Consider the following 27741-nt stretch of genomic DNA (forward strand, 5'->3'; position numbering starts at 1 on the left):
CTTCTTGGTGAGCTGTTTCAGAGAGGCATGGTCCTGGATAAATGGGAAAAGACTGATGGGTGTATATCATCAATTTCTCTTTGCTATTTGGGCTGATTGGGATCTGATGAATGTAAGAACCAAGAAATATCTTTTTACCTGATTTTGCTTTACAAGGGCCTGATATCCACATATGAGGACGTTTGTTTTCTATTTTGATAGAACAGGGACAGTATAATGTCCTCGTAAGAGGATATCAGGCCCTTGTAGAGCAAAATTTAGTATTGTGGTCTAGACAACCCAAAATGTGATGTCCACATATGTGGATGCCAGACCTAGGTGGTTAATAAAAAAAGACCCTCTATGGACTAAATCCCAATTTCAAGAGTAATAATGCCCACCCTCTATCTCAAAAACACTTTTATTTAAGTTTAGGCTTGAAACATTGGGTGATACTGAAACTGAAACGCACAATGGAAGAGGCAGGCAGGGAAACAGTAAAATGCAACAAAGGCAAACTTACACAGATACCAGGTAAGAAGGGAAGAAAGGCAAACGAGCAAGTGATCAATACAATCAATACTATAAGGCAGGGGAGGAAGCCAAAGAGAATACAAGAGACAAAAGACTATAAAAATAAAACAGGAAGTGAGAATGGTGATAGGAAAGGAAATGCAGACACATGAATAACTAAAACTAGGGGAAATGACAGTGGATGATGAGACAGATAACACTTAGGGAACAAATACAAATGGCACTTAAATATAACTAGAACTGAAAACTCAAAACACAAGTAATAACTGAGAATTCAAAACCAAACAACTAACAAAACTAATAAGAAGGAAAAAAGACTCCCAAAATAGCAATCACCAGAAACGTCAAAATATCTCACAAAAATCCAAAAGTACTACAATCAAACACACAGACTACAACATTGTGGACTGCGGCAGGACGCCCACACAAGCAAGGGGGGAAAATGTGAAAGTTCACACATAACCCCATCAGTTAGTGCTAAACCACCAGGTCAGGATCTATCTGAGATACTCAGATCCCGCCTTTCAATACCTCCCAATAATTCAAACCAAGAGGAAAATTAAACTGTGTTAGGGGGTGAACAGTGGGTATTACTGGTCATGAAATCAGGCTTTAAATTCAGTAGAGTGCTCACCACGGATTCTGTCTCTTCATTCACTAATGTCCACTAATACTAAACCTTGTTTTGTTTAAAAGTTTTGGTTTTAAAAATATCAGTTGCAAGAATTGATTTCTTTTGATTTCTTTTCTTTTGGTTGTGCACAGACTCCTGACTATTAACTCAAACAGAAAACAATAAATTAATTCTTTGGTAATTGGATGTCATCAGATCATAAAGACACAGAGGTTACACAACTTTGTAAATGTCACAGTTTATTATATTTCACTGATATTGTGACATTTATGTTTACATTTTAAGACACCAGATTGTCAAGACACTAAAAAAGAAGGATAAAACAATTATGTGTTTTTACACAAATGCAAGGTTTACCCGTCATCTCTTTAATGGTCATGTGGGCTTGAGATTTTGTTAACCCTTAGACACATAAGTGGGTCAAAAAGGATCTGGTGTGGTCTTTTCCTTGCAATATCTAATTAATGAAAAGTTGTTATATTTTCATGTTCCAACTATTCCTTAAAAAAGTGTTTTTGATATGACGTCAATGACATTTTTAACTTACCTTTTATACATGTACAAAGTTTTAGTTTTTGTGTTACTACCCCAAGCTTCCATAAGTGGGCCAAAAATTACCCGTAATCATTTCCTATGGAATTTCATGGGAACCTTTGATTATTGTCAATTGCGACTGTCAGGAAAATATTTTTTTTTTTACCACAAAGAGTGTAACACGTTTAGAAGATTATTTTAAACAGCAAGAACTAGCAGGCAGCACACATTTACCATTTAGAGTGTTTGTGTCACTGTAGACAAACAGCTTGTGCTGTTCAGGGGGAGGTTCAAATTTCTACAGTAGATGCCAAACAAGCTTGTCATAGCCAAAAGTTCTTCTGAGTCTGTGATGTATGCATCCCCTATGCAAGAACTGGACGGGTTTATATTGGGAGACAGTCAGGGGAAGAAGTTCAGAATCTGGTGGAAATCCCTGTCCAGCAGTTTTGCACTAGGTTCAAAAAGACAAGACGCAACATCACCACAGATAATGTTGCCTCCTGTGCAGTGTCTTCTGAAGAGGTTTACAGCACAGAGTTTGCATTCAGCGGTACGGCATGGAGGAAAATACCAGAAAGGATTAAAAAAAACCCACAATTAATCACATTCTACGGTTTGTTGGCACCTACACCTGCCAGTGTAAAACACAGAGGTGGCCCATGGTGCTGTGGTGCAGCTTGACATTGGTATCTGGTATCGCAACTGCATGACGGGTCGTCCTCACCGAGCTCTCAAAGGGGCTTGCTGCATCACATATGAGAAGCCGGGTGGAAGGTTGCTCCCAACGGCAAACCACAATCACAGTGACAAAAGTCACAACTGGGCCCCAGGAAAAAAAGCCAATCAAAGACAACAAGATTTCAGATCCAAGTAACGAAGATCATAAAGTCAGCAGTCGGTGCGACAAAATCAATGTAACTGTGTGAAGGGATTACGGCCAGAAATAGGTCAAAACTTCATACAGACAGGAGGACAAAGAAAATAAAAAGAGAGGAAGTATCTGTCATACACACACACAAACAAAATGGATGTTGACATTGTTCTGTTGCTGGTTTGTATTTTTTTTTTTCATTTCCAATTTTCAAAATGTGAAAAAAATATTTCAAACATCAAATCATTCTTGTCTGAACCAAAATATAGTATAAAATATAACACAAATGATTATTTTTAATCACAATAACAAAAGCGGCATAATTAACACAGGCCATTTTTGACCCACTTATGGAAGAATGTTGGGTCCAGTCACTCGTGCATCCAAGGGTTAACACGCGTCACCCTGCAAAGCTTTCTGACCAGGTCACACTTGCTCAGCTCTCCTTGTGCATGAACTGAAACACTTGTGTGAGGGACATCTATTTCATATACTAGACGTTCATTTTTTGGTTTTTAATTCAGTCTGTAAAAAAACAACTGAAATAAGGTATTGCATTAAATGAGTACTTTGGCTGTTTTCACACTTTAGTCACATGTATAAATAAAATGTGTTTCACACAGATAACAGGTCACCATACAGGTCACGCTCTCTGTAGGTCAGGTAGTTCATCAGCCTTGGGGGGAAGGGACCAGCAGCCATTGTTTCAGGGTCATTCAAGGTCCTGAGGCTCATGTGACTTCTGATTACCAGTCGACACAAGTGCTGCAGAGACCGTGGCTTCCCTTTGGACACAGAAACACACATAACCTCCAGCTATTTAAATCACTTTTCAAAATGTCATGTTTTTCTCTGCTTTAGAGTGCATGTTTTGCACGTTTTTCTTATGTACAGACTTGTCTCTGCAGTTTTACCCAGTATGTCAGAAATCTCATCCCACTCCGGCCTCCTCTGCAGGATTTGTCTGAGCTTAAAACAAATGCTGACATGGCTGACGTAGTCCAGTAGCATCCTCACCACTTTGCCTACAACGTGAGCAAGGCATGATACTGACACAAACTCACAGAACTGAAAAAGAAGAGAAAAGGGAAGTGACATATTGTAGAGGTTAGCTAACAGATGCTCTGTGTGTCTGCCTGTAGTGTCTCTTACTGAGATGACTTTAGGTTGACTGTAAATCTGATAGGCTTGGTTATGCAGCTCAGTCCAGGTACTATCCAATTCTTCACTGTCACCATGACCGCACTGGAAACACCTGTACGGTTGCAGAAATCCGATAATGAAATTGATGAATCTGAACTACATATCCTCTGTAAATAAATCAAATATCGACTAATTTCACAGCAGGTATACGTGCTTGTAAGCGTGATATCCACTGCTGAGCAGCAATCGCAGCATGACGTGGTCTCTGAAGCAGTACTGCAGTGCTGTGGGGAACACCGTGTTGCTGATCACTCTGAAATAACAGTTAACCTCTGCTCCATGGGACAGCAACAGCTCCACCAAGTCGAACCTGGTTACAGAAAGAAAGAAGGAAGATTTTAATGCCTCTGCTGTAACACAGCGCTGCCAATACCAGAAATGATAATAGTCAGAAATTACATGTACTGTATAGTCAAATTACATTTATAGTGATGTTAAAAAAATATTTGCCTAATCGTACTTCCTGATTTCTTACTGTTTTGCATATTTGTCACACTGCCTGTGAGCATGTTTCAAATAACAGACAAAGGTAACCTGTGTAAACACTAAATATTTGACACAGTAATTGTCCTCTAAATCTAATAAGTGGTTGGCTTTGACTAGGCCACATTTTGGTAAATAGGTGACATGATCATTGGAGTAATTTTGGTAGGCCAAGCACTCCAGGAAATGTTGGCTTTACAAAGCCTTTTCAGACTGATATATAGCAATAACTTTGTTTCTCATCTGTTCTTAAGTTTCTTTAAATTTTAAAACAATGAGCTGATTTTTGAGATCCTTTAGCCTCCTTTACTTTTTCACACAAATTCCTCATTCAGTAGGTAATAATCAGGCCTGGGTTTGAATAGTGAATAGTGACTAAATTCAGCTGCTTGGTGCAATTACATTTTCACATTGGGCCAGATTGGTTGGACCAGCTTTTTCCCTTAATAAATTAAATCATTGTTAAATAACTGTACTTTGTATTTACTCGGGTTAGCTTTGTCTAATTTTAAAATGTGTGACGATAGGAAACATGCAAGTGTGACAAAGAAATCAGGAGGGGGCAAATACTTTTTTACAGCACTGTATGTACATACGCTATTTACCTCTCAGCACGTATAGCAACCAGTATGCATCGCAGTGGATCCAGGTCAGTTCTCGCGCCAGCTGCCAGCAACCTCTCCGAACAGGTCACATCACCGTTGGACACAGCGAAGTAGAGAGGAGTCTTCCTGAGGTCCCCGTAGTTCTCTGCAGCATTTACAGTATTGTGCTTACAAATATAAACGACTTTTTTAAGAGGACTGGAAACTTCATCGCTTTAGAAAATCCCAACATCACCAAGCATTGACTTTGCATATTGCTCTACATATATAGTCCAGTGTATAGATGTTTAGTCCTGTGTTCAGATGGATAAACTTCACACTGATTTGCATTTTTTGCAGTGTAATGTCGCAAATATGAACCACAACTTTATCAGTGATGGGGGCTGAAGCACCCTTCACAGTCACTGAAGAGATGTTTTCATCTGCACTTGTTTTTTGCATGTGCGTGCATCTTTGCATTTACCAAACGTGTGTATTTGCGTGTACGGCTTTAGTCCTGCATAATTTAGAAACTCACTATGATAACTAAATGGCCTGAGTTGATGTTGTGTGCACGTGCGCATCCAGCTGATTCGTACCAGAGATGTGTGCATGTAGCAGGGCGTTGACATCATAACCCTTCTGGATAAGCAGCTCTAGACACTGAACCTGCCCCCCGTCTGCAGCAGAGTGGACAGGGCTCTGGCCTGAGAGGCGAATAGCTCTCTTTGTGGTGATAGGGATGAGAGTCCTCAGGATTCTGAAGAGAAAGAAGGAGAGAGAGATCGGGTGGGTGGGTTGGAGATAAACAGGAAGAGAGCGGGGCAAAACACAAAACAGAACAGAGACAAAAATGTTCATTAGATCGTGGTGTGAGCTCTACTGTTATTCAGTGACAGAAGTGAAAAACAGTGATAAACAGAGGGCTCTTTGTGGCGATGAGTACAGAGAAAGCACTGCAGCTGCGGAGACAGATGCTTTACATTCAAATTGGCTGCAAAATTAGAGGAAAGTGTTTTGGTCAAGTTATTTATTTTGGGGATTATTAGTTAGAATTCAGATGTTATTGGGTTTGAGAGTGAGCTTAAAGTTGCATAAACTCACAGTATGTATCCTTCATACGCAGCTCTATGGATGGGCAGCTGGCAGGCATAGCTGGCAACATTTGGGTTGGCTCCATGCTCCAAAAGCAGCTTGACACAGTCCAGGTTTCCAGATCCGGTTGCATCATACAGGACTGTGTCTCCATTGCTTGCCTGGGCATTCACATCACCACCTAGTGGAGTTCAGAGAAAATACAGCCATGTCTGACCCGTCAGGAGGTTTTTATGAGGCATGATACAACATATGCTGTTTTACCGTGGTGTATGAGTATGTCTAAAACTTCAGAGTTGCCATGTTCAGCTGCGATCCCCAGCGGTGTCACGCCATGACCGTCTCTGCTTGTTATTTTGGCTCCATGTCGGAGTAACAGCATCAAAATAGCTGCACAACCCTCCTGGGGTGAGGGATAGGACACACATGAACACAGAAGGAAAGAAAGGTAATAAAAACTAGAGAAAAAGAAAATTTTGTGCTTAAACCTGAACTTTTGAGTTTAGATTCAGCTCCATTCACCTTTGCTGCCTCGTGAATGGCCCTCCACTTGGTGAGACAAACCTGCTCTACAAAGGCCCCACCCATGATGAGAGAAAGAACCATGTCATATGAGCGTTGTCTCACTGCTGCAAAAATGGAAAACAAAAAATGATTCCATTAAAAAAAGCATAATAATGAAGGTGTTGCGTCAGCTGTCTGAGTGTGTTGTGCTACCGATTAGCAGAGGTGATTCATTCCTGCTGTTGTTGTTGTGCGGTGAAGCTCCGTGCTTCAGAAGTAGCTTGATGTTTTCCACCTGGCCGGCCTCAGCTGCCAGAGTCAGAGCCGTATCACCGTCCTCCGTCTGCTCCTCCAGGGTCAGGTCGGTGGATTCTAACACTGCAACAAGAACACCATTAAGACTGCGTTAAAGGTGGAAATCTACTCAGCCCACTGCTCCAGTAATTGTAGCTTACATTCCACTAAATAGTTTGATCAAGCTGAAATCACACTGGTTTTCACTCTCACCCTGCAGCACTGTGTGGAGGACATCTGGCTGCAGCTGCACAGCTGCTGCATGCAGAGGCAGCCAGCCCCTACTGTCACTCTCTCTGAAGGCAGACGCACAACCTGACAGCTCCTGCAGCGCATCCACATCACCTGCCAAGATACAAACAAGAGTCACAAGGAGACTCATAGGGAAACATTTTTAATATTTTTGACCAACAGTGAGTTTAAATGTAGGCGCGCCGGCCTTGTACGTCTTTGCTTAATGCCGCATGCAAAAGGCAAACATGATTAAAGGGAACGTTACCTTTCTGAATGGCTGCCATAATCTTCATAAACTCCACACTATTTGTGTTTTTCCTATGAAAATGAAAGCGTTTACTCTGGAAACACTATGATAGAACTTCATTATACTTTTGAGGCTGATTGCCTTAAAATTTTGTTAATTTGGAACATAAACAACTCCTAACAATACAGTTAGGTCCATAAGTACAGGTTAAGTATAGTAAAAGTTCATATAATCTTGTTTTTTTCCACAATTGTGCAGGCTCTTTTCAATGTTTTCTGGCAAACTTTAATCTGGCCTTCCTGTTCTTGAGCATAACCAGTGGTTTGCACCTTGTTGTAAACCTTCTGTATTTACATTCTGCTGATTGTAGACTTTGACAATGGTACGCCTACCTCCTCAACAGTGTTCTGACTTGGTTAGATGCAGGATGAATTATGTGCATAGGGCTGTATTTTCTGCTCGGATTCAGCCAAATGCTGCAAAAGTGACTGGATGATGCTTCACAATGAAAACGGATCGTGATCTGAAGCATACTGGGAACGCTGCTGAAGCTGAAAGTCTGCATTTCAATCACATCTGGATTGTTTCATTTAAAACCACTGTGACATTGTATGCGGGCAAAATTACAAAATCTGTATGATTGTCCAAATACTTATTGACCTAACTGTTAATTTTCATTAATAATAAACATTAAACACCCTTCTTGGTTTTCCATACCTATCTGTTTGCACTGAGCATGGCAGCTTGTAGGCATCTTGAATGCTCTCTCGAATAGCAAACTCAATCAAGTCTTCATTTATGGCCTCCTGTTCAAAGTCATCCATTTCTATATGTAGAGACAAAAGCAAGAGAAAGGGGCATTTGAATTCTTTTCATAAATAGGAGTTTTGCGTACAGTATGAAGGTGAATTATACAATGTTGAAACCTTATCAGTCTGTAGATCGTGCTTTCTGCACAGCATGCAACTTGCTTATTAGTGAGGGGTTTCTGGCACGGTATCACCACTATTCATGCAGGACATAAGCATGCTACTGTAAAGCAGTCCTATTGGAAATTACACAACAAACTTAACTTGCATTTCATGTTAGTCATATTAGTCGGTCTCACCGGTTGATCTGAATAAGTCCCCTTGAGGTCTCCAGCTCACAGCCTGGTTGTGTTTTTGTTTTGCAGTGTGTTAAGCTGTTTGGGTTATATTTAGATGTGACCTGCTTTAGATGACCTGCCTCAGCTCAGACTATGCCTTCCACGTCTTCTCTTACAACTGCAGCAGACAAAGTACTTCTGCACTGTGTGTTCAGTCGAATTAAGTTATTTGTTCCCGTGTAATTGAAACACGCAAGCTTGTGAGAAGTTGAGACCTGACTTTTGGAAACCTGCATTCATTGCATTAGCTCAAAATAATAAAATGATGAAGAAGTTCTACATATAATGTAGATGTAGGTAAGATGTATACAAAAGAAGGGATACTTCCCTTCCAAAGCTGCTTACATGGAAAGACAGTGAAAGGACACATGGCTGCAGCTGATTTCTGATTGATTTGCATAATTCATTCCTGTATAATGTTGGAAAAAAAGTAGTGGAAAATGTCACTGGTAATTTCTCAAAGCCCAGAATGATCTCCACATTAACAGTCTCTCAACCTTAAGTATATTACACTTATGCCCATATTTAGCAGAAAGGGACTGAGCTGATTTGGCCTGTTTGAAGTTTTGAAAAAGTGGGTTTTATTTTGCCCCCTAATTATTTGATGATCATGATTCATAGTAAAATTTGATCATAAAGTAATAAAAGGGAAAGCAGGTACAGCAAACTGTTTAAAAACCATAAGCTGCCAAAGTCTGGGGAACTGACATAGGAGAATTTTTGGAAAAATAGATACACAAGGGAAATAGATATTAACAAATTAACTAACTACAAAGAAACAAACAATTTAAGATAGCTTTAATCAAATCCAAAATAACCAAAAATGTAATTAAATATCAAATTATGTTAACGGCATATTGAAATTAAATCATTTCAATATTTTTTTATTCAATGAAATTCTTTTAATGACTTTAATGAGAACTTTAACAAAGCAAAAATAAAAAAAAACATGGTTAATCATTCAATATAAAGTGGCTATAAACAGTATTGTCATAAAATAATTTTTATTTTTTTTATTTTTTGATGCATAGATCTTGCAACTAGAGTAATGTATATTTCATGGGGTTTCCCTCCCTGCGTCCAAGGGTTTCCATAAAAGGTCGTTTGCAGCTCCTCCCTCTCACTTTTGTCAGTCAGTCAGGTGCAGGTGTTGGTAATGGATGTCAAGGTAAGGCAAACGGGCAGTGAGACCTTGTTTGATGGGATTTGATCTCATATCTTACTTAAAACGATGCTACTGTAATTGGGATGGGCTGCTAGCTTGCCCGCTGGCAAGTTCAACGTAAACTAGAGCTAGCTATCTTGGTTTTAACAAAATATCAGAGGAACTCTTATAAGTAATCCCAGCTAACTTGGCAGTAGCTCTGCTTGTGTAAATTTTTACAGTGTTAATAAGTTAATTCCCTTATAATTTAATTTTTAAAACAGTGGCCCATGCTTATGTCAAACTGTACTATTTATGCTCTATTTGACAGTAAATTTAAGGGGTGGCACTTAGAGCAAGATTTTATTGTCATCAGCTAGTTTTATACTGGTTTTAAACCCTAAAAAATTATATATAGCCACATTTATATAGCTTAAACAACACTGGGACTGTTAGACTTAAATGTGAGACTATGGAGAAATCTCGTTTTCTGCTGCTGCACACAAACATCACCAATCCCCAATTTATTTTTATAACTCTAAATGACTATACATAATGTAAAGCATATGCACTATATGATGTAGCAATACTTTCATATTCATCCCAAAGGTGCCTTGTCTCCTCCTGAGTCTCTTGACAAATTTGACTCTCTGCTTTGAATATGGGTCACCAGTAACTGATCTCCATAGAGTGGCACTGTTGGTGAGTTGCTACAGGCTTGATGTATGTCACATTTGTTGTATGTTGTGGGGCTTTTCTTGGCCCAGAATTAACCTCTGGGGAGGTGAGAAGATATTTATTTTCTTATTTCTGACAATCTGATAACCAAGAGGTCTGCTATGCTTGGATAAAATAAATGTTTAATTTTTAATCACAATTCTGTTGGATTTTATTTTTTTTTTTTTACACAAAAACCTCTCTGATGGTCCCTATTTCCCCTATAGAAGCAGGATCTTCCCAGTGACTATTTGATTCCCATTAGTTATGTTCCCAACGAGGTGGTATGTATGAAATGAAGAAATATGAGCAAATTTCTTTTATTATTTTTAATTTTATTTTTGTTTGACAAAGGTTGTTCATGGTTTTTGTACATGCCTCTCCAGGCTGGCACTTGTTGGGTGGTGCTAAATATCTATCCATTGGAGCAAAGTCTTGAGAGATTGACCAACAATTTCGGTGACAAATCCACCAACAGAGAAAGCCTGCTTATTTTTCTTGAAATTCTCCAAACTGTGTGGCTGAAGTTTGACCATATGAAAGTGGTGGGTAATCATCGACCTCATTCATCATATGTATTTCTGACAGCATATTTATTTTTAATAGCGTTTGGATGGTGACATGCATAGTTTTAAAATGAGATGTTTAATTTGTAGAAGCACACTGGTTCACTGTGCAAGAAAACACTGAAACTCAGTTTTAGGCAGAAGTAATTTGTTTTTGTACCCTTAATTGTATAATTTGGTTATTTCAAGTGAGCATGTTATCTGATTCCCACAGGAAATATTGATGCAGTACTTTGATTGCCACTATCAGGAACAGCACATACCATCTGGCCCTTACTTTGACTACATGGAAAACCTCTTACGTGGAGCTGATCGAGGACTATTTGATTTCTCATGTGAACCACCACCGTGCCCAAGTACTCAACAAACATTTACGACTCCTCAAGAAACATCCCAGTCACCACCTAACCTTAGAACTCAACAAACACCAGGTACAATGTTAATGCAGTTAATGCACCGCACTTGGATGCTTTATGTAACTTAGAAAATAATGGGGGAAAAGTGTACTCAGTGTTTTGTTTTTTTGTTTTTTTTGTTTTTTTTGTTTTTTTGTCATTTGCAGAGTGTCTGGAGGACGACAACTTGACGCCTTTGATTTTTGTTACCATCTCCATCGCAGTTTGTGTCATTGTTTGTGTGTTTTTGTGGCTGGTGAGTAAACCATCAAACCCCTAACCCAGTAAGTTTATCAACTTTCCTTACCCTGAAATTCCCAAAAAATTATAATGCAAATCAAATCGTTTTTTTTTTTGTTTTGTTTTGTTTGTTTTTTTTAATTTCCAGCAAGTACTGTTAAGTCAACAATTTCATTCATCCATGCTGGCTTATGGATAAATGCCAACAAAATGTTTGAGTTTAATACCGATAGAAAACACTTTATAGTGGTGTGCTTTTATCAGTAAAATATGATCAATATGTTAAACAAACCTGCCAGACATTCCTATTTGGTATTAAAATTGTGTGCATGTTGGTGTAACACCTCCTTTAAGACATGCTATGTAGCTTCACAGGAAGCATTACTTCCACGAGTCTGGTTGGTTGGAAGTAGCGTTTGCAGTAATAAGAGGGCTAAGCATAAAAGCAAAGCTGTCTAAATTTACTGATCAATCTACACTTTTATTCTCATCTATTGTCATGAGCTTTTGGTAGTGACCAAAAGTTTGAGTTCGTGGATACAAGCAGCAGAAATGAGTTTCCTTCTAAGAATGGGCTCTCAGTCATTTGAGAGGAACTCTGAGTAGAGCCGCTACACATTGAAAGGGGTCAGTTGAGATTGTTCAAGCTACTGACTAGGCCTCCTAGGTATGTTGTTGTGGTCATGTCCCACCAGGAAGAGGCCGATGGACAGACCAAACACTTGCTGGAGAGACTACATCTCCAACATCCTTGCAACCCAAACCCAGATAAGCAGTGAAAGATGGATGGCTTGTTGCACAATGGCATAAGCATTAAGCTCAAAACTCTTTTTCCTGTGTACAACCTCTCCAGAAGTGCACTCTTGGCTTTCAGTTATTCAGGCAGATAACTGCATTAGTGCAGAAATGGTCCGTAATGCAAGCTGAGAAAGCACGGGACCACAGCTGTGCTGCTGCTTTTTAACAGTTCAAAGAGGACTGCACTGTTCTTTCTGGATAAAGAAACCCTAATTTGGGGTATCTATTTTGAACCTCTTCTAAAGAGAATCGCCCTTAGTGTTAAAACTTCAACTCAGCTGTACCGACTCTTGGCCTGTGTGGTCTAATAAAGCCTATTTCCTAATGAGTCTTCATTTTAGTTGGCACTTCCAGGAAGGCAATTCTTCTAAAGTTCAACAGCTCATCAAAAATTCAGCAGTACTTTGAGGTTGTTTTTGTATGATAAACATTATTTGGGTGCTCTTTTTTTTCTTTTCTCCAGTCCAGGTCCCGAAGGCATTTACATGTTTGCAGCACTGAAAATATTCAAATGCAACCTACTAAAATGAGCCAAACTCCGACTGCCTCTCTGAAGCGTGATTAATAAGAGGGAAGGGGAAAAAAAACTGGACGGCAATAGAACGACTCACTCTCCAGGTTGTTCTGTTGTTGGCACGAGTCTGCTGGATAAATGAGTGATCTGATGGCTTCAAGGCACAGACTAAAGCTGCTGTATGAGAGATTGTGGAATTCAACTGGTGCTATCTCGCAAACAACGCCACAGGAATCCGGTCTTATGTTTTTTACTTCTCAAATCTTTTCCTCCAACCTGATATCTGAGCAAGTGAAGCAAGAAGAGGGGAACCGTGGCAACAAAACGGGACATCTTTAGTTATGTGTTTGAACCAATGTGAATTAAATATGAGATGATGCACAGCTGCATAATGTGTCTCTTTCTCTCCAGTAGCTTACTGCTGCCACATAATGGAGTTGATGAAAGTTCTTGCATTTTGTATGGCACAAGAAGACAGAATATGGATGTCATATGTTTATTTGTCATGAACAAACTGAGAATAGATCTCTTTGAATGACAAATATTTTTAAATGCAAATTAACTTGTTCGTACAGTCATAGCGTTGTTCGTCATGATTGTGCGCTGAGATGATTTCCGGGTCAGAGGCAGGACAAGGCACAAATGGAGAAATTAGTGGCTGGATAGTTGTCAAAAATTGCTTCTCATCCTGGCTGCAGTTTAAATCAGTTTGTCTGACGCTTCTGAAAAGACCAGGTTCTTTATCTGCTATTCTGAACTGGAGCCATTCAGGTGGTGATTCAGTTTGGGAGTCGCAGTTAAAAATATCATTGAAACCTCAAATCAAAATATCATTACACTGTCATCAACTGGCCGTTTCCCTGTGGTTAGAGATCAGCCTTTAACTGGAGTATATTTACGCAAGTCCACACATGGAATTCTGGCTTTCTAAAATGCAATGTATAAAAATGTACTTCACAAGTGGGTTATGCAACACCTATACGTGCAATAATGTGTATTTTTGAGCCCAAGTATGTCCAAAATAATCAAAATATGTAAACGGTAATAGGTTACAGCAAAAAGTACTGCATCAAAGAGCACGGCTGAACGTCTGAACTACCTCATCTGATTTTCACTTTCCAAACAACAGCTTGAGGAATAACCTTGACATATTCTAAGCGAAATATTCTCTCGAGAGAACAAGCACCCACTTTATCCTGACGAACAAATTGATATGTGGGAGTTTATGGAAAAGTCTCAGACAGCGTCAGTGTGCGACATAATGACTCAGCCTGTAGGCGGCCACTCCAACACGTCAGAAGTCCGCCAGTTTGTCTGAAGTGAAAGCAGACTGCCGGCCCATCCTCAAGTTTCACTACACGCTTGGACATTACACCCACAGACACACAGAGATGAGCTCTGTCTTTGGACTGAGAAAACTGAATTTCATGCACTGCATTTGAGAAACTTGGGATTCTTTCTCCATATGAGGAAGAAAGTAAGTATGTCCTTTAATTTCTTTATTTTTTTTATGTTTTTAACATATGTAATATGTGTAACTGTATACGCTTCCAGACTGGCATTGATTTTTCTTATCTTTGCTCATTAAATAACAGGAATATTATTTTATATTAATATTTCCTGCATTCTTTGTTTTTTGTCAGCTGCTTACTTGTTATGAAATGCCACTGTGTGCTTTTTATAAAGAAATGTAGCCTTGTGGTTTTCGTCAAGCTGACAGTTTTATTTGATAAGTGCTAAACTGATAAAGGGAATATTACAATCAAATAACATTACAGGACTACATCAAAAAGTTCATGTTATGAAGCATGCTTCTTTTTGGAGCTGCATTTAAAAGCAGTTGAATGTTATTAAGAGATCTACAGTAAATGCTGCACGTACTGCTGCTGCAGCACTCTTCAAGAGGCAGTAACGTGACACGCTAAGAGGAGTAAAAAAAAATTGATTTTTTTTTTTTTAAAAGGATCAAATGCATTTTGCATTAAATGTAACACTAACGAGTTTGCGCATTTATTTATTAATTCATTGTTTATCGTTTGAAGCAGTGAGTTTTAAACTGGGAGTGTCACTTTACTTCACTGACAGTCTAAAAATATATGTATCGTAAATTTACTGTAATATTGACAAAAATGAGAAAAAGGTTATACTAGGTAAAGTAGATCATTAAAATAGTTTATAGATCAAATTTAAAAATAATAATAATAATAATTGGATCCACAGATTTAGCTCCATTTCTAGTCTCAAAATGTTGCCCAGCCTTTTATTTAATGGCTTTTATGCCTGGCAAAGACATTGGAATCCTCACCTTTAAGTAAGGGGGGAAATTGATTATCCTGTAATACAACCACACTACCCTCAAACAAAACACTGAGGTTGAACTGGTCAACTTTCATTTCAGGGATGTGGTAAATCAATGCTCAGTAACAACTCAACACCGCAGCAGATGTCGATTGCTGTACCTTATGTAATGTAAGGTATACATTTCCCCCTCAGATCTTGAAAGCACCTTGTCTCCTCCTGAGTCTGGTAACAAGTTTGAATCTTTGCTCTGGAAAATTTGGGTCACCAATAACTGATGATGTGAACAAGCTGCCAGTATTGGTGAGTTACTACAAGACTGATACATATCATATTTATAGTGCGTTGACACATGAACTTCTGTTTTGTGCTTCATGTTAAATTATTATCTCTGTAAGAGCTTCCATTCCTGATCATTTGTAGTAAAAACAAAAATCCTTCCCTGTCATTAATTCCTCTGTAGAAGCAGAATATCCCCTATGATTATGAGATTCCTGTTAGTTACATTCCCAAAGAAGTGGTATGTATAAGGCAACGTGAGAGAATCAAATATAAAATTGGTTTGAATTGAATCAAAGCTGCTCATAGTTCTGTTTCTCCGTCTTCAGGCTGGCACCTGCTGGGTGGTGTTGAATATCTATCCACTGGAGCAAAGTCTTCGGAAGCTGGCCAGCACGTTTGGCACCATCTCCACCAACAAAGACAACATACTGCTCTTCATTGCAATGCTCAAGAGTTTACGCTTCACCTTAGACCACGAGAGGCTGGTGGGTAATCAGACACTGTGGTGTATGCTGCTCATCTTCTCTGCAAACAGTACTTGAATTTGTGCCTTTGTTGATTGTAAAATTTAAAGTATCAGTGATCAGGTAGAAAGCCCTTTTGGCAGTGTGTTGGTGTGCGTGTAGCACGACATGCTGTAAAATCAAAGTTACCTGTGATATTGTGCAGACCGTTGGGTGCCTGCACTCGTATGTATATCTCCATCAGGTAACGCTTAGAAATGTTCAGGCCTACAGGGCATGTGGAAACACACTAACACTATGCTAGTTTTGCAAATAAGCCCTGCAGCTTAATTTTAGGCCAAATTAATGTAATAACCTAGACAGTGAGGGACTGTTTTAAGGAACATTTAATTGAATAACTGAGGTATTTAAGGTTGGCTTGTTGTCTGATTTCCCACAGGAAATGGCGATGCAGAGCTTCCAGTGTCACTATCAGGAACATGGCTTACTGACTGGTCCTTACTTTGACTACATCAGAGACTTTTTACACACTGCTGCTCAAGGACCAACTGACTTCTCCTGTGAGCCACCACCATGCCTTAGTACTGAACAAACACCAGGTACAGTCCTCACTTGCATTTAAAGTTCAGATTTTTTTTGTGAAAGCTTCCAAAATAAAGTAGATTATTGGAGGGGGAGGCATTCGTTTAGGATTAGGAATCCAGCTGTGTACAGTAATCAGATATGCAGCCTTAAGGCAGAAGCTTTTCTTTACAAAAAAAAAAAAAAAGTAATTTGATGACCTCTCAAAAACAAAAGGTATTGAAATGACCAGTCCCTAGCTGTAACTAAGATTGATTTCCATCAGAGTATTCTGTCACACATTCAATAAGGGGATTGGTCTGCCCTCTATCATATTTCTAAGGTGTAAGTGTGATTGGTTACATTGTCAATAACGTCCTCCTTGCAGGGGTTCATGAAGGGAATCGTGGGGATGCTTGGTCGAGAAGATCTCCCCTGCTTTTGGTTCTCATCCCCTTCATCACTTGTGTTGCTCTCATAGTGTGGTTGGTAAGTGAATTTAGACTTGAGGCTTGCGTCTGCTGGTCTTTGTGGGTTAGGCCAAAAAAGCCTGGCTGTTAATGTGCCCTCATTATATTGAGCACTTCCAGGAAGGAAGTTGTAAGGTTAACAGCTCATCAAAAATTCATTAGTAATCTGAGACTCTGTTAACGTAATAAAACCCACTTTTCAGATTTACTTTCTGTCATATGAAACTGTATGACCAACACAGGCTTGGTGCTTTTCTTGTTTTCCTTGTTTTTTAAATTTTTAGGTCAAGTCTGGAAAGCGTTTACCAGTATGCAACACTGAAAATAGCCAAATGGAACCTTCTGACACGATCCCAACTGTGTCTATCTCCATCCCACTTCAAACACTCACCCACGCTGCTGACGCTCAGCCAGAGCGGGAAGCGATTGCTGAACATGAAAGTGGATGAAGGACGTTTAATAAAGAAGGAAAAACTCGGACAGCAGCATACCAACTCACTCTCCAGTCAGCTGGATAAATGAGTGGTCTCCTCTGCTTTCACTCATCTGAGCGCAGGGTCCACAGCTACTCTGCAAGAGCAAACCCAAGCTGTTGTGGAGGCAGGTGTACTACAAAATTCCCCATCGGCACTTCTATGGTAGCTGGTTATCTTTCAAAATGGCTGGCAAAGCACAGATTTTCCTGCCTTGGGTTCCGCTGGCCTATTTTGTGACAACCAGATTCAGTTTGTTTTTCCTCACACTCTGGACTAATATCTTTAAGGGGTTTATGCTTCACTTTGAAGCTGCAATCAAAAAAAAGTATCGCTGGAGCTTAAAATCATGTAATCATCACACGTCATCCACTTGTTGACTCTGTCCGGGCGGTTGCCAAGACCGCCCTTTCACTGCTTCGCAACCAACAACCTGATTTCTACAAGCAGAAAAAGACGTACAGTCACATTAATGCTATCTTGAAAGGAAACAACTAAAATGCTGTTGCTGCCTTTTATCTCACTTCTTGTTGACATTATTATGATCTGCGATCTGTCGCAAATTGCAAACCTGCTACTCACAAACAACACACTGAGCAGTTCAACAAGTGTCCCACTTTGTGTATCAAAGATCTGACCAGATGGCAGATAGCCATTGCCAGAGGCACTTTGAATCCAGTCATTGTATTTTCAAAGCCGTTGCCCAGTGATCTATAGCTGCTGCTCAGCCGCAGTGAGTGTGTTAGAGGTTTTAATGCCTTATTCACTGGGTCAATCATGTTCAGTCATGAGAACATGACTCCCCGAGTGTGAGCGCTCTTGTAGTGCATGTGTCACAGACGGAGCGAGAGACAGTGCAGACAGGACGAGGGAAAGTGAGGGAGATAGGGACTGATAGATGGATGGACGGATGAGCTCAGTGAGAAGCATAAGGAGGGCTTGTTCTCGTCACAAAAGAACTGGCCGTAGGCTGGAGGAAATGCCAGTTACAAACACGACTGATGTGCACAGATCCCTATGAATCAACAGGCTAAGAATCCTTCTAGACCGCAGGCTAAGCACCCTACAGAGCCCGGTTAGTATTCAATAACAGTTGACTGTATTTGAATGATTAACTTCCAAAACACACCCATGAAATATGGATATATCTTTGGTAAAATGTCTTTCTGTCGTAGACTTCGTGTAAACAGTGTTGTCTTTATAGTGAACCGTTTGTAAAGGTTTCATATTTGTATTTCGTGAAAACATGTTATTTGTGTGTGAAGTATTTAAGTTATTTGGTTACGTGTTTCACTTACAAAAATGTTTCCAGCTGTTTTAGTGATGCAAATGATGAACACGCCCAATTATATTGTGAATGTACAGGAGCTAGACAAAATACTGTGAACGCAGAAAGGAAAGCGCGTTATAACTCTCACCAAATTCAGAAATCCATCATTTTGCACTGCAGGGGTCTGATCACATTTACAAATTACTATATTTAGATACTGTCCCCATATTTGAAAATTGTTTGTCTTGGATTTCCTCTGTTTTTTCCTGAGGTTTTTCACCTATACAGTTCATCTGACTGACATGGCTGCAGCTTGGGAGGAGCATTTTAACTGTTTTTTTTTTCCCTCATATTGATAATTCACATGCAACATTGTTGATTGTTCAGTATCTTTTATACCCAGACGAAAGCAAATTTTACAAGATGTCAGTCACCACATTGGACCTACTATAAGTCTGTTACAGTGTAATTATTTGCAGAGAGCCTTTCCACTCTCCTCTGCTTGTAGTTTCTTATTTTCTCCACATTTTGCTGTGCTCAGGAGGTTTCTGGGCTTCAGCCCTCCAGCAGTGGGTGTTTAACTCCCAACCAATAAAAGTTTTCTGGCTTTGAGGGTGGGGAAACGTGGTGACAACATTACACGCCTCCGTCTCTCTCCTCTGCTTTCTGTCTGTGTTGTGAATGTCTGTGCATCTGTTCCTCCAGAGGCACATAGTTAAAGCAGAGTGGCCAACTGGCAATGCTGCACCTTGCTGCAAAGGTGTGTAAAGGTGTGGCTGTGTTTGTTGTCTATAGGGTGACCGCAGTGAAATAATCAGAAAATGTTGTTTTATCTCCCTCGTGTCATTCACCCTTTTTTTTTGGTTATTCTGTTGTTGAGGAGGCAAAAGTGGGGAAAAGCTGGATGTAACATCTGTAATTAGCATAAATTGTATACGATACTGTCGCCTTTTACTGTAGTTTTCATTGCAATAGATTTTTTTTTTTAAGGAACTTTATGGATTTTTGCTAATCCATATAAATGGCTACTAAGCAGATGTTCTGCCAGTATTGTGCATATATTCTGATTTGTCATCAAAGTGAAGTTTGTTGCCTTCCTGAAATCTTTGTAATTGAAATGGTAGACTTCATGTTTAGGCATGTGAAGTTTATTTAACACTGGGCTTGATAAAAGGCCTCCATTCTTTTCTTTTCTTTTTTCTTTTTTCTTCTTCGGGGAATATTTCGACATGCATGACCTCTGAACAAAGTATTGTATTCAGAGAGAATGGTGTTATTCCAAAGGGACAGAGGTTTATTTGGAGAATTTTTCCACATTCTGTTTTTCTTCACAAACGACACTACCACCCATAAAATGTCTCTGTGACTGTTGCAATAAAACGAATTCATGAAGTTGTTATGTTCAACAAAACAGTGCATTTGGGCTAAATGTTGTTAGACTATAAATGATTACATTTTTCGACAAAGCACCTAAGATCTTGTAAGATTTGGTGTACACAAGATGAATTACTTGACGTTTACATGTCTTTAAGACACACATAATATAGAATAATTAACTTTTAATTGACCATTTAATTTTCTTACTTGCAGACCATGGCCAGCAGAAATTGGGTTATATTGAAACGCTTTAGGTAAATATTCTATTCAGCCTTTCAATTTATAGGGCAAATAGTGTATATGCTAAATCACCACTTCCTTGGGTACGCCTTGGTAGTGTTGGATTCAACCCCCTTTTGCCTTCAGAACTGCTTTAATTCATCACGGCAATAATTCATCAGGTGCTGGACACATTCCTCTCAGATTTTGCTTCATATTAACATAACAGCATCACACAGTTACTGCAGATTTGTTGACTGCACTACACTGCCACCAGCAGCCTGAGCTGTTAATAAAAGGCTGGATGGATTTATGTTGTTTATGCCAAACTCTGACCCTATATCATCCGAGTACCAAAAATGGTCAACTTTATTATCCCCAAAGGGCAGTTTGTGGTACACTAGCGGCAAACAAGCACACAATGAAAAATATCAGACACAAACAAGAAAAACAACAACAGGACTCCACAGTTTGTCACTTAAAACATTAATGGCAGCAACGACAAAGGAAAACTTGTTAGTCCTGCACCGTGGTAATTTGTGTCTGCAGCCAGATGGAAGCAGCCCTTCGCTGCTGGAGGGTGTGATGATTTAGCAAGAATTGGTAGAGACTTGCTTAGAATATTTAAAATCTAAAATGTTGAAAATTAATGAAAATTAATTAATGTCACTGATGACTGTCATGTTGATGACAGTCATCAGTGACATTACCCAGGCATTTGTACTCATCACTGGCCAATCTTGGGCCAATTTTGGTGAACCTGTGTGAACTATAGCCTCAGTTTCCTGTCCTTAGCTGACAGGATTAGTACCTGGTGTGGTTTGCTGCTGTTGCCCATCTGCTTCAAGGTTCAAATTGTGCAAAAACAAAAATTGCTGCTGACTGGTTATTTTCTCTCATTTTCTGCACCATTCTCTATAAACCTTAGAGATGTTTGTGGGGAAATCCCAACAGATCAGCAGTTTCTGTACTCAGAACAACCTGTCTGGTAGCAAAAACCATGCAAAAGTTACTTATATTACGTTGCTTTGTTGACTCTCAATATAATGCTTGGTTTATATTGCCTGATTAGATATTTGGGTTAACAGGCAGTTGAACAGGTGTACCTACTAAAGGGGCAAGTGAGTGTATATGATCAGCTAGTTTTTTTGTTTTTTTTTTTTTTTTGGGGGGGGGGGGGTGTTTTGTTCCTCTTTTATCCCAGTCAAAAACAAAAAAAATTCCAACTAAATATTTATACACAGCCTGTTCCTAATGCTGGTTTGCACTGCACTGGATTTATTATATGAAGCTCGCCTCCTTGTCAATTGACCCACTAATGTAATAATTTAAAGAAACTTCAGTTTTTCTTCCTCCTCCTGAACAATGAAGATTTTGGTGCTTTTATATTGTTTAGGAACATCCGCCGGATGTACCCGGACTTTTGTTTTGGAAAGCCGCTGCTAAGCGGTCGCCATTATTCTTCCTGGCTTGACGCTCAAGCTAAAGACGGTTTATTACTTTAAAAACGTTACATTTCGAGATAAACTGTTACAGTCTGTCTGGTGCTGTCGGTTGACCGTCTCTTGAAGTGGTGACGCATCCTGAGCACAGTATGGAAAAACGCTCTCATACTACAAGTAAGTTGCTAAGCTAACGCTTGTAAGCTATCTGTCGCTATCCGCCACCGAGACAGGCGGTGAGAAAAGAAGATGCAACGCCATCCATCTGTTGCAGTAAGCAGACACTTTCCTCTAAACCTATAGCCACCCTGAATGCAGTTACATCTCTCAGGATATTTTTGAGCGCTGTTTGACAGGTAGTTACATGGCTAACTAGCTCAGGAGGCTAAAGCTTTTAAATTAAAACATCCATCCTCCGGATGCACTCGTTTGTCTTTGTATATTATCGTTTACGCTAACTCCCACGAATAACGGTAAGATGAGCCCAACATCTACTTGAAGTTTGAATCCAGCTCTGCAGAAAATTGGCGCTCATTCTCTACACTATTGCACACGCACACGCAGGCGTGCACTTTTTCAGACCCTCTGCGGCTTCTCTGCAGCCTTCAAAAGCCTCCCGCTTGCGCTACAGCGCCCCCTACAGGCAGCAATGGCACAACCCCACAAATGGCACAACGTCTGAAGTTTTTCTATGACCAAAACTCACCAATTTGCTATCACTGACACAGGGCGGATTTGTGCCAAGTTTGTGGGTGTGGATGCCGGAGATTAAATTTTTTTAATATTGGCCTCATAACAGCACAGTAAGAGCCACATTGTGCAACGTAATGTTTTCAAACTCGTTTTCAGGTGCCCTTCCCTTGGCCTCCCTTCGCCTTATGGCATCTCCTCTGCAGCTGACGTATTCGTACATCTGGCAGGTCGTACGGCAGAAAAACGTTAAGCAGTATGGGAAAGTGGAGGAGTTTGTGACCATGGTGGTACAGACTGTTCCTGACCTCATGAGTTTCAAACAGACTGCCCAGCTGATCTTGGGGCTGAGAGCAAGGGTGAGCTGTTTGTGTGTCTGCATCAAATGCTAGTTGATGATTATGAAGCTGAGAGTAATCCATAAATTGTATGAGTCTAGATTAGTGATTTTTTTTTATTTATTTATTTTTTACAAGCCTCCGTTACACTACAATTGGTGGTGGTGGCGGGGGGCAGTTAATACAATCTGTATGGTGACTAATGTGCTCTTGTGCTGCAGATCATTTTGGATTTGCTTCGTAAAGACGGTCCACCGGATTCTAAGGCGATACAGACTCTTATAAATAAATTAAAGGTCTCCACATTATCAGGGGTAGGTGTGAAAAAACTATTCTGCTTGAAAGTTTCATTTGCAATTTTTTTTTAAATGCATGGATTAAATCTGAGTTTAAGTGTTTCCTCTGCTGCAGAAGGATGCAGAAGTGGAGAAATCGCAAACAAATTTCATGGTACTGGTCCAGAATCTGCTTAAAAACCCTACTGAGAGGAAGCGCTTCTTCAGGGTAAACATGCTAATGTGGTATTATACAGGCACTGGTTGTAACCCTTGTATTTCCTCTTTTGTTGTCAGTATAGTGTTTAGAGATATGCCATTTACTGTTTACAATATGGTTGAACATTTTTTTTCCCTCAATAGGAAGTGTTCCCTGTTCAGTATGGCACAAAGTTTGACACAGCACTGCAGACTCTGATTGCAGGCTTAGTGTGCAAGCTGGAGCAACTTCTTCCTATGCCCAATTTGTCCCAGGTATGCCTTTGTGATACATTTATGACATTTATCCCAGGGCTCTCACAGCAGGGTGGGCTACTGTTTAGAGATCCGACATGTCTTCAGGATCTAAATTCAGTTGCAAAACATGCTGTTGCAGACTTTCAGAGTGTTTATCCGGTGCCGTAATTGGCCACAACTAAAGCAGAATGTAATTCTTATTCATCTTAACACTCATTAAAGTGTCCAGACACGCTAGGGTGTCTGCTGTATGTCTCTACGCCATGCATAATGGAGCACCCACTTATTTTTTATCATAAATGTAGGTCAGAGTTAGAAAATTAATTGTCTGTCTGTTTGACACTGATAACAGAAATTTTAAAGTCTCTATTTAAAGGTTTTTATTTGTCTAATGTGAAAATGTAGACAAATGTGATTTAGTCTGAGAATTAAAGTGTAGTGTCACGTTTAACACATTGACTGCATACACAAAAGCTCCCCCAGTTTAGGACTCTTAGGAGACTCAAATCCCTGGAAGGGCTGTGTCAAAAAGGGCATCTGGTATAAAAATCTGTGCCAAATCAAATACGTGCATTAGAGCAGGGTGATATGACCAAAAATATTTATCACGATATACATTTGAAAATTTGCGATAACGATATAACTGACGATATAATTGACACTAGACAAAATACTTTACAACTCCACAACTTTATTAGTGCAAAAAAACCCATCAATGTATTTTCACTTAAACAAGCAGCTGTTTTTTATGTGCATTAAAGTTATATAAAAATGTAACAGTGCAAATTCCTTACTGACAGTTTAACCAAAAGGCATTTCCAGTGGAAATTGGCCGACATATCCTCAGCATAACCATGTATAATATCCACAAAACTTAAAAAGAGGTGATAAACACAAAATACGGTAATATTGTGTTGAAGCACAGTACGTATCACTCCGCGAGGCGCCTGCCTACGATAGCCGTAATGCTCCGACAATCCATCAAGCGGTGCGGGTTCGTAGCTTAGCAAAGTCATACTAAAACATTTGACAGATTTTCGAGCGCCGTGTACCACATAAAACGAGGTCAGTAAACACAACCAGAATTCATACATAAGGCACACGGGATTATAAGGGGCACTGTCGATTTTCAGAAAAATCAAAGGATTGATTTTAAGTGTGCCGTATTTTCCAAACAACACGGTAATAACGACGGCCCGCTAGCATGCGCTACCAAAAATAGTGCTTTGTTGTGTATCTGACGGACGAAAGCCAAACCAGTTCCACACCACTGAAGTTGCAGCATTTTTACAAACCAATTCTGGTTCATCCGTTTCATTTAACGATCCGCTTTCGCTTTTCTCATTCTACGTCGCCGCCATGTGCGTATGTAAACCTAGGCACTGCGCATGCGCGTTTTACCCATATTCTATCGCAATATTTCATTTTCCTATCATTGCCCAAAATTACACCGGTATTACCGTGAACGGTATGATATAGCCCAGCCCTAATGTGCATCCATCCACTGTGCTGAGTCTTTTCTTATAAGGAAGCAACTGAAAGAAGCATTAATTAATTTTAATGCCTGAACTTCAGCTTGGTGCCATGATTTCAACGGAGCCCAGTGTTCTGGAGGCATGTGGAGGCTTTATCCCTGATCCAGTGGATCTGAAGACACTCCTTCTACACCAGCAGGCCAAAGGACTCCTTGGTGTTAAAGGTATACTTTAGGCTGTGTAAAGATTGAATGTTTTTGTTTTTTTTTAATTTTTATTCCTTTTTTATCAAAATATAACAACAGATATATGGGTGTCTAAGCTTGTTGGTATTATAACTCGTTCAGTTCAATTTAAAAAATGTGCACTTCTTTTTGTGCAGCCACTATCTCGTCTTCAGTGGGCGACTGTGTCCTCTCTTCGCTTGCCTTCCGGCCCAAACCTGTTGATCCACCACCAGAATCTCCAAAAACAGTAGAGGTCACACCTAAAGAAACAAACCAAACTTCTGTCAGTGACACCGAAGACGTGGCTGTAATTTCAGATGACCCTGACAGCCCAGCAGTCAACATTTACAGTCCTCCGCTCAGGGGGCGGTATGATTTTAAAACACTTTATAGCTCTGCATCAAAGGAAAGGAGTGTCACAACAGCAGCTCAAAAGGAGAATTTGGTGCAGAAAGAGAGTTCTGCACAAGAACAGCCTGCTCCAACTCCACAGAGCAAAGAGAATAATGCACCCCAACCGCCACCATCAGAAGCAGAGAAACCAGCACCACAGCCACTGCCTTTGAAATCAATCCCTTTCAGGGTAGTTACGGTGCCGTGCAAAACTGCTCCCACTTTACCAAATGCAGATGGTGCGGGAACAAAAGATGGCCAGAAGCCCCAGACTCAGCGTGTCACTTTGCATCAGTGGGTGTCACAGATAGCCTCCAACTCTCTGTCACTCCCTGCCCTGCCACCTCTTCCTCCACCCAGGCTGAGTGCTGGAGATGACGCAAGGCCAAGCATAAGAAGAAAAAAGCAATTTAGGCCTCTGGGCGACAGGTTTACTTGCAGCGTGTGTGATAAGAGCTTCCCCTATCAGTCCAAGCTGATGGACCACGAACGAATTCATACAGGAGAGAAGCCTTTCCTCTGCTCAGCATGCAACAAAAGTTTCCGAACACAGGCTTTCCTCAACAACCACCTCAAGACCCACAACGCATCTCGTCCTTACGCTTGTGGGCAGTGCGGGAAGTGTTTCACAAAACTCCAGAGCCTGACGAAGCACATTCTCGCCCACAGTGGGCAAAAGCCATTTTTTTGTAACATCTGCAACAAGGGTTTCACGCAGTCCACCTACTTCAAAAGACACATGGAGTGCCACACAAGCCAGATGACGTTTCCTTGCAAGCACTGCAATAAAGTTTTTCCTACAGCTTTCAAGCTGTCGAACCACGAGCGCTGGCACACCAGAGATCGCCCTCACATGTGTGAGCGCTGCGGGAAGAGATTCCTCGTCCCCAGCCTGCTGAAGAGACACATGGGCTACCACATTGGCGACCGCCAGTATCTCTGTTCCCAGTGTGGAAAGACCTTTGTCTATTTGTCTGACCTGAAGAGACACCAGCAGGACCATGTCCCCAAAGCAAAGATCCCATGTCCTGTCTGCCAAAAGAAATTCTCCAGCAAGTACTGCCTGAGGGTTCACCTGAGGATCCACACCAGAGAAAGACCCTACCGGTGCACTATATGTGAAAAGACCTTCACTCAGGTTGGAAATCTAAAGGTCCACATCAGGCTGCACACCAATGAGCGGCCCTTCAGCTGCGATGTGTGCGGGAAGACTTACAAGCTGGCATCCCACCTGAACGTCCACAAAAGGACACATACGTGCAAGAAGCCCTGGACGTGCGACACATGCGGGAAGGGATTCTCTGTCCCCGGGCTTCTGAAGAAACACGAACAGCTGCACACGAGGGAAGCCAACCCTGATTTCTCCGGTAAGCGGAGGCACAGGGGTAAGCAAAAGAAGCTCTCCCTCAAGAGGAAGTTTGATGAGGAAGAGGAGGTCAGCGATGATTATTAACTGAAGAAACGCTGACATTTAAATAAAAGTGTTTTTAATGTTGAGGCAACTGAGTCATTAAAGTGATGTTAGGAGTCATTGACTCTACAGACCAGAGTTATAGCGTGCTATAATCAGTGCCTGACTAGCTGGAGCATCTTAATGAAGAATCCACTGTTTATGTTCTTAAAATAAGGCAATGTGACAAATTGACTTTAGGTGATGAAGTTAGCCAAAATGTCTCATTATCTGGAAATTAAGGTAGCCAAGAGCATTTCTGATTGTGAATTAAAATGTTGTTAATCATTTTATGTAGAAAAAAAGTCATGTTCATTGATAAAAATGTTTTCCCAGCATCATGCTATTGAAGAGATCTAAATATAGCAAACACTTAAGAGATGAGTATCATATAAACAATAAAAGTATTTCAGCGCATGTGACTGTAGATAAACTGCTGTGTAATAAAATGCTGTAGTGTTGCCACGAAACACTTTAACTTGTCCTATTCTTGTGGAAATTTTAGTAATTAAAACTACTTCCACCACATGCTTTTTTTTTTTTTTTAATGAAACATGAACTGTAAGCCTTTCAAATAGTTTTAGTGATATAATTCATGTATTTGTGATTTAAAACTGATAGTTGTTTTGTGTGTGTGTTCATGTAATATCAAGAAACATAGACGACCTTTATTTCATCTGTGCACAACCATTTAACCTTGTGCAAATGTGTGATGAGGTTGTTCTGTGAATTCCATTTTGTTTATGTAACCCCCAAAGAAATATACCTACTCTCAGTATTTTTTGTGATGTTTTTCAGTAAAATAAATATTTGTGTGACAAATATCTCTCACTGGTGTATTTTGTTAAATTTTAATTCACG

General features: G+C 40.1%; 4 protein-coding genes across 6 annotated transcripts in view; 3 read left to right on the forward strand and 1 right to left on the reverse strand.

Moving 5' to 3' along the window:
• Positions 1–313: 313 nt before the first annotated feature.
• The window catches only part of asb15b (ankyrin repeat and SOCS box containing 15b), a 43111-nt gene continuing 15683 nt past the window's right edge, over positions 314–27741 (reverse strand). Inside the window, exons 2-14 of the mRNA XM_084910306.1 lie at positions 7917–8025; positions 7218–7270; positions 6932–7063; positions 6638–6802; positions 6443–6549; positions 6185–6323; positions 5930–6101; positions 5425–5585; positions 4847–4991; positions 3913–4068; positions 3708–3810; positions 3470–3623; positions 314–3340 (exon numbers count right to left, since the gene is read on the reverse strand). Coding sequence (XP_084766432.1) covers positions 3171–3340; positions 3470–3623; positions 3708–3810; positions 3913–4068; positions 4847–4991; positions 5425–5585; positions 5930–6101; positions 6185–6323; positions 6443–6549; positions 6638–6802; positions 6932–7063; positions 7218–7270; positions 7917–8023 — 1764 coding nt within the window. The 5' untranslated portion in view covers positions 8024–8025 and the 3' untranslated portion in view covers positions 314–3170. The remainder of the gene's footprint in view (positions 3341–3469; positions 3624–3707; positions 3811–3912; positions 4069–4846; positions 4992–5424; positions 5586–5929; positions 6102–6184; positions 6324–6442; positions 6550–6637; positions 6803–6931; positions 7064–7217; positions 7271–7916; positions 8026–27741) is intronic.
• Positions 9448–13321, forward strand: LOC146369192 (uncharacterized). Its single transcript, XM_084910728.1, has 7 exons — positions 9448–9514; positions 10100–10192; positions 10435–10491; positions 10594–10752; positions 10988–11204; positions 11336–11424; positions 12670–13321. The coding sequence occupies exons 1-7, from the start codon at positions 9503–9505 to the stop codon at positions 12769–12771; spliced, it is 729 nt and encodes a 242-aa protein (XP_084766854.1). The 5' UTR covers positions 9448–9502; the 3' UTR covers positions 12772–13321.
• LOC146369193 (uncharacterized) lies at positions 13980–19930 on the forward strand. Its single transcript, XM_084910726.1, has 7 exons — positions 13980–14197; positions 15214–15321; positions 15482–15538; positions 15627–15785; positions 16204–16363; positions 16714–16814; positions 17080–19930. Exons 1-7 carry the CDS (start codon positions 14186–14188, stop codon positions 17242–17244), a joined length of 762 nt encoding a protein of 253 aa, XP_084766852.1. The 5' UTR covers positions 13980–14185; the 3' UTR covers positions 17245–19930.
• Positions 21544–27702, forward strand: LOC146369194 (uncharacterized). Of its 3 annotated transcripts, none has more exons than XM_084910288.1 (7): positions 21544–21753; positions 22426–22625; positions 22826–22918; positions 23019–23108; positions 23243–23353; positions 24911–25034; positions 25193–27702. In XM_084910288.1, the coding sequence occupies exons 1-7, from the start codon at positions 21729–21731 to the stop codon at positions 26881–26883; spliced, it is 2334 nt and encodes a 777-aa protein (XP_084766414.1). In that variant the 5' UTR covers positions 21544–21728; the 3' UTR covers positions 26884–27702. The 3 variants fall into 3 exon arrangements, with proteins under 3 accessions (XP_084766414.1, XP_084766413.1, XP_084766415.1); XM_084910287.1 differs by having other exon boundaries at positions 21545–21753; positions 23016–23108; XM_084910289.1 differs by lacking the exon at positions 21544–21753 and adding an exon at positions 21760–21849 and having other exon boundaries at positions 23016–23108.

Source organism: Perissodus microlepis, chromosome 17 (assembly GCF_051167445.1).
Source record: "Perissodus microlepis isolate ML-2025 ecotype Zambia chromosome 17, ASM5116744v1, whole genome shotgun sequence".
NCBI classification, from domain to species: Eukaryota; Metazoa; Chordata; class Actinopteri; order Cichliformes; family Cichlidae; genus Perissodus; species Perissodus microlepis.

What these genes read in the sequence shown, in the direction of transcription:
- LOC146369192 (XM_084910728.1), top strand. An exon ending in TCCATAGAGTGGCACTGTTG is followed by an intron (nt 10,193 to 10,434) that starts GTGAGTTGCTAC and finishes TTTCCCCTATAG; the next exon opens with AAGCAGGATCTTCCCAGTGA. An exon ending in AGTTTGACCATATGAAAGTG is followed by an intron (nt 10,753 to 10,987) that starts GTGGGTAATCAT and finishes TGATTCCCACAG; the next exon opens with GAAATATTGATGCAGTACTT.
- LOC146369193 (XM_084910726.1), top strand. An exon ending in GTTACATTCCCAAAGAAGTG is followed by an intron (nt 15,539 to 15,626) that starts GTATGTATAAGG and finishes CTCCGTCTTCAG; the next exon opens with GCTGGCACCTGCTGGGTGGT. An exon ending in TTGCTCTCATAGTGTGGTTG is followed by an intron (nt 16,815 to 17,079) that starts GTAAGTGAATTT and finishes TTAAATTTTTAG; the next exon opens with GTCAAGTCTGGAAAGCGTTT.
- LOC146369194 (XM_084910287.1), top strand. Translation starts at nt 21,729, where the DNA reads ATGGAAAAACGCTCTCATACTACAA. An exon ending in AGAGGAAGCGCTTCTTCAGG is followed by an intron (nt 23,109 to 23,242) that starts GTAAACATGCTA and finishes TTCCCTCAATAG; the next exon opens with GAAGTGTTCCCTGTTCAGTA. An exon ending in CTATGCCCAATTTGTCCCAG is followed by an intron (nt 23,354 to 24,910) that starts GTATGCCTTTGT and finishes CCTGAACTTCAG; the next exon opens with CTTGGTGCCATGATTTCAAC.